We start from the raw sequence: 10,111 nt of genomic DNA, 5'->3' as shown, positions 1-10,111 counted from the left end.
AATGGCAATTTTGCCAGGCATTTGGTGTTTACATGCAGGAAGCAGTTTGACAGGAAGGATTAAAAATGCAATTGAGGACTGGTGCTGTAAAAAGGTTTAATCCAGGAGCTCTGTGTTCAGTTTTCTCCAGAAATATCCTACCTAATGCGCTTTATCAGGGCATGCCCTTCCCAAAATGATCCCCTTACAAACGGAAGGAGAAATGATAAAATAGTGAATGTTTTTTTGTGTGTGAAATGCCCAAAGATGGTGAATCTGAGCAGGCAGGTTTCAGAAGCCCATGATGGACATATATATTTTATTACAAGAATATTTGAGTCTCTTATTACACTTCAGAGTCAGGTAGATAAATCTGTTTCAAGGCTGAAAATGGAATTCTTTTCTGTTGTCATATATGTCAAGGCCAATTGAGTATTATTCAGTAGAAATAATGAATTAGTCCTTTTCTAAAGAGCAAGTAGTCTAGAAGAATTCCATCCCCACATAAACTTGGATTTTGGGCTGGAGGGCAGGCTGGATTCAGGCCACATGGAGATGAATTTGCTTTGCTGGCCCAGAGGAAGGTTGAGCAGGATGTTAACTTCTGGGAAATGATCTAGATGTGTGTGTCGGGATCAGTGTGTTTCTTTCTCTTGTTGCTGGGATTTAAAGGTGTCTTAAGGGAAAATCCATTCCGAATTGCTTTTAGCAATGGGTTGACACCAGCAAATAATTTCTGATGCACTGTCTGCAAATCTGTGTCTTGACAAAGAAAATAGTTGTGCTTTGATTCTAAAAATAACATCTGGAGGTCGTGTTTAGCTTGTCTTCAAATTCAACTCCTTCAGTCTAGAGCTACCCTTGGGAACAATCTTGCCTTTTTCATCCTCTTATCCACTTCTAGAGGCAATTTTGAGTCCCAGATTCTTGTTTTGTGGAATATTTCTGTAGAAGCACATGGGGTTTGGGGTGTAGGATGGGCTGAGGTTCCTTTGCCATGCTCCCTTTACATGCTACGTGCTGCCTCAGCATGGGGATGGGGTAGCTTGGGCTGAGAGTGGTGGTGTTTGGTTATTTTAGTGGCTGAATCATGAGTAATAGTGGGGTTCAGTATCTAATGAAGAGATACTCCTGCTATAGGACTGCTCTGTGGGCTTCAGGGGAAAAAAGAGGTGGGGAGAATACCCCCATAAAGTTTGTAGTAATTATTTAACAGTGATAGGCTGGAACTGACTATTGAACTGAATTTTCTCCTGTTTGTTACTGGTCTGTGATGTTTCCTATAGAGTAGGAAATACTGTTTGCATCATGATACTTCTTTTGAGAAGGTTTCTAGAGATTCTGTGGGGCTGGATAGCAGCTTGGGGGGAATGAAACCTTCCTGTTGGACTATCAGTGCTGCCCTTGTACTGTGCTGTTTGAAGTATGAATGTCCAGAATGGATGTGCTCAAATTTCACTTTTCTGAGTAATGTCAGGGAAGAAGAAAGACAACATCTTTATTCCACCCTCTTTTTCCTAGGTAATTTGAAAGTATTTTCCATAGGTATGCCAGGAAATACAAGGTGCAGTATCCACACAAAATGCAGAGCTTTTGGGTGCAAGCATCTATAACACATAGAAGCATTTGGAGAAACCTTGAAGAGGAGCTTGTCAATGCCCGTGGACTGTGCTCTCAGAGCGTGTCAGCCCTCGTGAGGCCCGTTTGGTTGATTTACAGCAGTTTTGAGGCTTGGCTTTGTAAAGGAAAACCAGAATTGTATTTGACAGTTTTTCCTCTTTCTTTCTCGTAGTCTATGCAAGCAGCAAGGTGTCCCACCGATGAGCTGTCACTAACCAACTGCGCGGTGGTGAATGAGAAGGACTTCCAGTCTGGGCAGTAAGTGTGCACTGTTGCTCTTTCAACTTTGAACCAAAAAGAAATTGTTTTCAGACTTTGGGTGAGCGTGGAATGAAATGTCACGTTTGGGAAGGTGAATACAGGAAGTTAATTAACAAAACCTCTGTGTCTTTAGAGACCAAAGCTTTAAATCTGCTTCTTTCTCAGAACTGAAGATAGTGAAGTGGTAAATTTGCCTCTGAAGCTTTTCTTCGTTGGGATCTGGATCTGCTCAACTAATTATAATTAGTATTTTAATGAAGGACTTCAGGCCTTGATCTTTTTTTTTTGGTTTGGTTTTAGTTTTGCTGCTGTTCCTGTTACACAGCTAGAATGTTTGAAGTATTTCAAGTAGACTTTTATCATTTAATTGTGTTAGTAGGGGCATCTTTTCACTTCCACATCATGTTGGAGTGCTGAACAGTCAGTAGAAACTCTGTCTTGTTTAGGGGTTTTCATGCACAAGAACAAAAGGGAAAGGCAACCAGAGTGTGGGCACAACAGTTTGGATTCTTTAATTACAGTTTTGGGGTGACTGATAGACGCTGAGTCTGGGTTTTACTTCTGTGAGAAAAGTAGAAACCACCTCAGGTTTTCAGCTCAGCCCACACAGAAGCGCTTTGTATTCAAAGAAGCCAATTCAAATTAGTTTCCTTGCTTTCCTGCAGCTGCACGGTGGCTCTCTTGAAGGTTTCAATATGTAGATAGTAGACAGGAGGAATTAATTTCAGCAGGGTTTGACAAATGCAGAAAACAAGATAATGAAGGTATCAAATGATACACTTAGGCCCTTAGCATAGAATACCTGGCCCAGGTGGATTGTGCTAAGGCTGGAGACTGAAGCGGCTCTGAACCGTGGGGACGAGAGAGCGATGTGCTTGAAGACTTGCCTCTTTTTGTGCTACCAGTCTGCTGTGCTGCTACCCTGGGGAGCTCTCCTGGCCTGTTAGTGATTAACTGTGTATTCACAAGCCCAATTTGTGTATAAAATGCCAAACCAATACAAAACCAACCCCCCTAAAAATTCCAAACGAGCACAACTTGGAGAGTCAGTAGCAGGCAAAAGGATGTGCTTGGGCAGCTAGTGTCCTGGTCTCTTTAAGTGATGACACCAGGTAGATCTTTTCCCAAAATAATTGGCCTATAGAAATACCTGCACTGAGCATTGTACCTCATGCATTATACAAATGTTAATTTCCTCAACTCTGAACAACCTGGAGCTGCCAGAGCTGCAGCACCCGCCTGCATTCCTTTTGCTCTGAGACCCCTCATTCATGTTCATGGAAGCAAGCAGGAAGCAACATCCTGAGGCTTGCCTGGTGAGCAGGCTGGCCATGGTTCTGCCTGTCCTGATTCTCCCTGAAAGAGCTGCTTGTTTCTAGAAATTGGGGCTCATAAGGAAAGCAGCATATGTTTGGTCGTGAGCAGATGCTATAAATTGCTTTGTAAAATGTAAGCCTGGAGTACAGAGAATCATCACGATATTCAGCTACTACTGAGGGATGTAGTCATTCTGCTGCATTGCAGATACACTGAGCAGGACCATCCTTAGGATCTGCTGCAGTAAGGTGCACACAGTCAGCAGATTTGGTTTGTAGCATCCCAGCCATGCCTGGCTGCACAGAATGTTTTTGGTAACAGTTACACAAAGGACTTTGATTTAACACTTCCATTTGAGGCTCACAGTGTAGACCTTGGAGTTTGACCTTGGATATTGATGTGGTTTATCCCCAGGATGCCACTGTAGATCTTTTCATGCTTTATTTTCTGCATCCTCTAAGTTGGACAAGTGTGAGTCACTGCTTTGTGACGCATGAGTTCACGGCATGCAATGCATCAGGGTAGTGCTGTGGTGGTTGATAACTTGCACCATCTGAAATGCTTGTGACACACTTTCTTGAGGACTCCCATTGTATTTTGGAGAGAGGAACAAGTGCTGAAAACACCCAGGCAGTGAAGGAAGTCAGGGCATGGTATCTCAGTGGCAATATTTTTAATGTTGAGAAATGATTAATTATTCTTACCTGTTATTCCTGCCTTTTACATGGGAAGACCACCCCTTTTATCTCATGCCAGTTTAGTTACCTGAAGAGCCCTGAGGAGCCTTGCTGAATAATTAACATGGGTTTCCAACCATGCATCAGAGAAGTATTTGCTCACTTTGTTCAGCTGCTTCCTGGCATCTTTGCACAGACATGTAAGGTGTCCTCTCCCTTACAGAAGCTATGCTCTTTCTTCACTAATATAGAAACTAATGGGCACACAGGGTCATTTTATCTATTACAGTTTCTGTTGGTTTGCTCAGCAAATTAGCAACAGTTAGTTTCCTGGGTCAGGTCTGGAGTCCTCCTTAAGAACTGGCATCACAGCCATGGTTTGATTCTGCTAATTTCAGGCAAGGCTTTACACATGAATTAGACAGAGCAGCAGTTTCATCTCTTCAAGCTATTGGGAGATATCTGGCCCTGGTGACTCACTGTTCCTTTTGTTCATTTCGAAGTAGAAGCAGTTCCTGAGGTTGAAATTTCCCTGCTCCCCGGGCTTGCCAAGCTCCTTCCTGGTGAACATCAGTGTAGGAAAATGCATTCACTTTTTCCTGCTATTGCCTTATTTTGAACATTCTTAGGTTATTTACAGCCTGTTGGAAAATGCTTCTGCTGCTTTGAGAAGCAACATGGTTGTTCCTGTGCCTTTAGCAGAGTTTTCTCAGAAGAACCTGTCAGGATTTGACCAGATCTTCTCACTTGGCTAATTTATTTTTGTTTTATTTCTTTTCCTTTTTTCTTTCCTGGCATCTCTTTGCCTTCTGTCAGGCTCTGCTGTCTTTCTGGCTCGCTGGAAATGATTTTAGTGAATGGTATGCTCCAATATAGTAAGATTAATTTATATCAAATCTTTGTGGCTACCCCCACCCCACAGTATTTTTGCCAAGTATCCTCATTTTCTTGCATTTTCCTGTTTCAGAGTGAAACCCAACAGTGGTGGAGTTTGTTTCTTCCTGCAGAGATGCTGAAACTCATACACATTAAACTCACTGTTGTGTTTTGAGCCAAACTTAATGCAGTGCTCAGGATCCACCCCAGACTTAAGAAGCTTTAATCCTGGGTCATTTATACTGTCTGATGAGCTGCTTCTAGTAGGGTGTTACTTGTCATTAGGTATTATTTCTTGATGAGGTGTTCCAGTAGCATAGCTGGAACTTGTATTTTGCCTGCAGACATGCTTACTAACACTGCAGTGTAATACCTTGCTTCCCAGTTGCTTGTGTATTGATCAGGCTCATACACTCTGTGCTGAAAACCACACTGCCCGCTTACCCAGTTGTATTTCATCAGTTTGTCTGTCAGGGTTGTAAAAAGCATTGCTAACATTGAGATAAACAATGCCCACAGCTCTCCTTTTGTCCTCACCATTTCATCCTAGAAAGCTATCATACTGGTCAGGCCTGTTTTTCCTTCACAAATCCATGCTGACTACTCCCAGTCACTTCTTGTTCTTTAATATGTTTGCCTTACAGGAGTAGTTGTTCCACCACCTTCCTAGGCTTGCATCCTCCTTGAAGACAGGAACAACACTTGCTTTCTCCCAGTCCCCAGTACTTCCCTGATCACCATGAAGCACCAGTAAAAGTCTTGCTCTGCCTCTGTTAAGATTTACAGGGAACCATACCACTTCCAACAGGTTTCTGGATTTACGCCTGGGGCAGGAGGAGATGGAAAAGGAAGGATGCCCATCCCTGCAGCTCATTTTATGCATCTAATGGGTGATTTAGGGCCAGAACCAGTGAAGGATCACTGGTCCACCTGCCAGGGGATGTATGTATCACACTGATGTGTTTAAAATGCTTTCTTATCCTGCTATGCCATTAAGAGCTAGCAGTTGCTGGCAAGGTTTTGCAAGCTTCCCTGCCTGTTTGGGCTAAAGCTGGTGTTGTCTAGTGGTTTTAGGTATCCAGGCCACGCATTTCCTCTAGTCTTAAAGAGCCGTATGTTCCTTCCCACCATGTGGCTGAAGCTGTTATGCACACACAGTGTAGCCTGTGATCTGCTTTTGGATGGTGCTGGATTTGCTGTGCATATGCAAATGGGAATGTATGGAGCATATGTGCATGTAATGTATTCACTGCCAATGAGGGGGGATGGCCAGGAGCGTGGGCCTTGCCTGTTGGCATAGTTCACCTGGCCCTTAGTTTGACTGTGGATAAGAGGGGAACACCACAGGAGTTGGTGGCCTTGCATAATCTATGGATAGTTAAAGTACAGACAGATGTGAAGAAGATGAGGTGAAACCATCGCCCCTGCCACCAGTGCACACAAATTCCATCTTCCTTTTGGTTTGCTGTCTTATGCCAAGAAGAAGTCTGCCTATCAGATGATAAGAGCTATCAGGCATAGTCTGACGATGACTGTAAGCAGCTTTTGAGTATCTTTGTTCCTGACAGCTTAGCTTCTGAGAGTGACAGACACACACATGCAATGGCTGCTGCTCTGTCTGCTCCTGACTGTATTGTTCTGTTTTTATAACAGCATTCCTGGTCTTCAGCTGCTGTCTTAGTTCAAGGTCTGTTGGTCGCTATCAAACGGGAGGAACAGCCTTAGCACCCATGTGATTTTACTTTTTGTACAGAAATTCCTTCCATTATTTCTGCAATCAAACTTCTAAACAATATACCAAGATCCTTGAACAGGCTTTGCATCTGTTTCTTGTTGAAATCACAGCTGGGGGGTACTGCTTGTATTGGGGTAAAATGTTCATAGAATCCTAGAATGACTTGGATTGGAAAGGACTTTACAGCTCCTCCAGTTCCAACCCCCTGCCACGGACAGGGACACCTCCCACTAGAGCAGGTTGCTCCAAGCCCCTGTGTCCAACCACTGCCAGGGATGGGGCAGCCACAAAAATTAGTCCAGAAAGGAACACCAATACAAGTGCTTGTGATACAGTTTTGCTGCTGTTACTTCTGGAGGAGTTTGGCCTCTAAGAGTATATTTCTCACCTTTCCAAGGCAGTTTATCCCCAAGGCACCTTGAGATCCCTGGCTGCCTCCTTCCCCTGTGCCTGGAGAACTGTCAATTTAACACATAGGTATTTAACTCCAGACTACTGAGTGATCTGATACTGATGCTTTGGTGTTGGATGCTTGAGATGTGAAACCAGTGTTGATTTTTAGATATAGTAGTCTTGGTCTTTGTGGTTATAACTTGATTCTCTCACACTTGTATGGGGCAGTTCCTGAAGCAAAGGGCTACTGGTGGAGGAATATAAATAGTGGTTGTTAGTACCATGTCTTGCAGCTGGATTTAGAGATCTTGTGATATCATTGAAGGTGACAGATCCCTGTGGAAGACTTCTGTGTAGACCTGCATCATGGTATAGGTCTAAAGCTTTTGTTTTCTCCTTCATAGGACCAGGGATAAGCTGGCTTGTTTCTTTTGAGTTCTCAAAAGAACTCAATGCAATGCAAAATCCTCCTGGCTATATAGAGCCATAGAATAGTTTGGGTTGGAAGGGACCATATGGTATATGTAATATAATTCCAGTATAGTGAAGTAAAATACTGTTCTCTCTTCTAGACATGTTGTTGTGAAGACTTCTTCCAACCACAAATACATATTCACACTGAGAACTCACCCCTCGGTTGTTCCTGGCAGCATCGCGTTCAGCTTGCCCCAGGTACTGTATGGTTGGACTTACCACTTTGCTATAGAATAAATCTCTTTTGAGATCAGGATTGAAGACAACTTGTCATTGGAGGGAGATGTCTGCCTAAATGTGTGCTGCAAGTTTGATTTCTGACAGCGAAAGTTCAAGAAAACTTTTACTATCACTGAAGAAAATTTGCTTGTATTACTTTGATCTACTTTTCGTGCATGGTGGGATAAAGATACTGGAAAAGGTGTTAATTTAACCTTTCAAAAACCCACCAGAAACAAACTATTTCCAAAAGAAAAGCCTAAGCAATAGCTGCTATTCCTTGTGAATTTTTATTGTTCTGTTTTCCCTTGACTTTAAGGAGTTTCCTTTGTGGTGTTGCTCCTTTAAAGATGTGCTGGAAGGTTTTTGACTCTGTTCAGTCATTGTTAGTGTTTTCAGATGAAGAGTGCAATGAAATGCATAAAATAGATTTAACTTATCTCCTTTCTTAAGTCAAGTTATCCCATGTTAAATGATGGTTAGAGTAAATAATACTATTCACTTCTAAATAGGAAAATGAATCTTGCAGCTTTTCAGTGGCTCACACAGTGAGTTGCATAACGCAGAGGTGCAACAGTGATGGTCACTGATTTAGTGCTTTAGTTACTGCTAGTAACTGGTCTAGAAGCTGAGTCCATGCTACAAACACAAGACTTCTTTTCCTCAACATATGTCTTGGCATATGCCCCAAAAGGACTTTCTGCTTTGTGACATGTTGTTCAAATTCATATTTGTCTGGATGAGCGGGTGAAGAGAATGTTATGTTGACCATATGTCTAACTATGATTTGTGATGCTCAAACTGAAAAGCAGTTATCAGTAGAAGATATTTGTATCACAGGGTTAAAGTAGATGCACTCATGGTCTAGGGTTGATTTTTGTAGATTCCAGTTGTTGTTGAACCAGGAGACCTCCTCTGCTAAGGAATGAGGTAGGTTGGTTACATCTAAAAAGTGACTATGAGGTAGGCTGGATGCCTCTTAAAAGGTGACTAGGGTTGTGTTACAGCTACTGGTAGGTGTTCTATTTGAGTATTCTTGATGCTGGGCTTTAATTTCCATTGTTTCCTGAAGCCTTGGAACCAGTGTTACACAAAATATGTGCTTGCCTTATGCATGCATGGACGGTCATGTGGTAGACACAGGCTCTAAGATCTCCAAAAGTCTGTTTGTTGTGCATTCATTATGCACATGAAGTTCTTGACCACCTTTACTCTGTAATAATGTTAATTCCTAGGCTTAAAGACCAAAAACTGTGAAAAAGTTTGTACACTGCAGAGCCCAAAAGATGAGAGCTACACATTTTGTAATTATCAAGCCAGAGCTGTTGGCACAGTAAAGCTTGTAGGTTTTTGTATCACATAATTAGTGGACCATTTCCCACTCGACATGCAGTTCTGTGCTGCACAAATATTTTACAAGGAATTTGAAGGGACCTAGAGGATTTGAACAGTTTCATTCTTACTAATTCTCTGAACAAGTGTTGTTTTAGGTAATATTGTTCCTTAAAGCACATTACAACCATTTCCTGCAACTAGTATATACAGGTAAGCTTTTAAAATGGTCATGGAGCTTGTAACAGCCTTTCTTGCTTCTTGCACTACCTGTTGTGTGATCAGCACCTGAGCTTTGGTAGGAAATGAGCAGAATGACAAAAGCCCTATCCAGGATGTTATCTTCTGCCTCTGAGACAAGGGGTGATCAATAACATGAAGAAGGTTGAACTGAACAAATTCCTAAGGTCAGAAAATAGAATTATTAATAGAAATACTTCCATGTTTTTGACTTGTTTTCTCTTAAGCTGGGGGTCTTTTGTAAGATCCCATTCTGCCCTTTTTTGCTGCTGCTTAAGGTTCTCATGGAGGAGGTGCTTTTCTGAGTGAGGATGCTGTCTCTGAGGGGGTGTTTGTTCTACCAAATGACAGGATTTGTGACGTTGTTGTCTTGTTTTGACAGAGAAAATGGGCTGGACTCGCCATCGGGCAAGAGATAGATGGTAAGTCAGTTAGCAGCATGATGGTGACCTACCTTTACAAAAGCTGAGTTCTGTTTCCATACTGAAGCAAAACTGAATTGGAAACATCTCAGACCTTCAGCCCTTCTTCAGGTAATACGAGGCCCTTGTTAGTGAAAGGCAGTTGCTCTTGTGCCTGCAGGCTTTCTGCCTCTCCATGTTTTCAAAACCTGGAGGACTATTTTGACTGTTCTTGTCATACATCTGCTGGTAGGGGAATCTCACTCATTGGCTGTTTGTTTTCCCAGCTCCTTTGGGCTCAGCAAGTCTGTGGATGTGTATCTTGAATGTGTCTTTGTCTAAAGTGGGTCTGTTTGCCCCTCTACACAAGTAGATGCCTCACAGGTCTTGTGTGGAAGCCAATTCTTTTTGCTAGCTGATTTGGTTTTGTTTTCTAAACTGAGAAATAACCTATAACGAAGGAGGAAGACCCATAAATTAAAGTTTCTCACCCTTGTTTGTTCACTGGTCAGTGACATGTGCCAGCTGCCTTACAGATAAGTGATTTTTAGTGCTGAAGTTATTTGGGGAAGGAAACACTAGTATTT

At 42.3% G+C, this 10,111-nt stretch overlaps 1 protein-coding gene across 2 annotated transcripts in view; it reads left to right on the top strand.

Moving 5' to 3' along the window:
- Window positions 1–1,774: 1,774 nt before the first annotated feature.
- The window catches only part of NSF (N-ethylmaleimide-sensitive factor), a 49,392-nt gene continuing 41,055 nt past the window's right edge, over window positions 1,775–10,111 (top strand). For both annotated transcript variants that reach the window (XM_010021391.1, XM_010021392.1), the window contains exons 1-3: window positions 1,775–1,857; window positions 7,431–7,530; window positions 9,506–9,545. In XM_010021391.1, coding sequence (XP_010019693.1) covers window positions 1,775–1,857; window positions 7,431–7,530; window positions 9,506–9,545 — 223 coding nt within the window. The remainder of the gene's footprint in view (window positions 1,858–7,430; window positions 7,531–9,505; window positions 9,546–10,111) is intronic.

Source organism: Nestor notabilis, unplaced genomic scaffold (genome assembly GCF_000696875.1).
Source record: "Nestor notabilis isolate BGI_N333 unplaced genomic scaffold, ASM69687v1 scaffold9859, whole genome shotgun sequence".
NCBI classification, from domain to species: domain Eukaryota; kingdom Metazoa; phylum Chordata; class Aves; order Psittaciformes; family Psittacidae; genus Nestor; species Nestor notabilis.
This window is presented reverse-complemented; position numbering and strand designations above follow the sequence as displayed.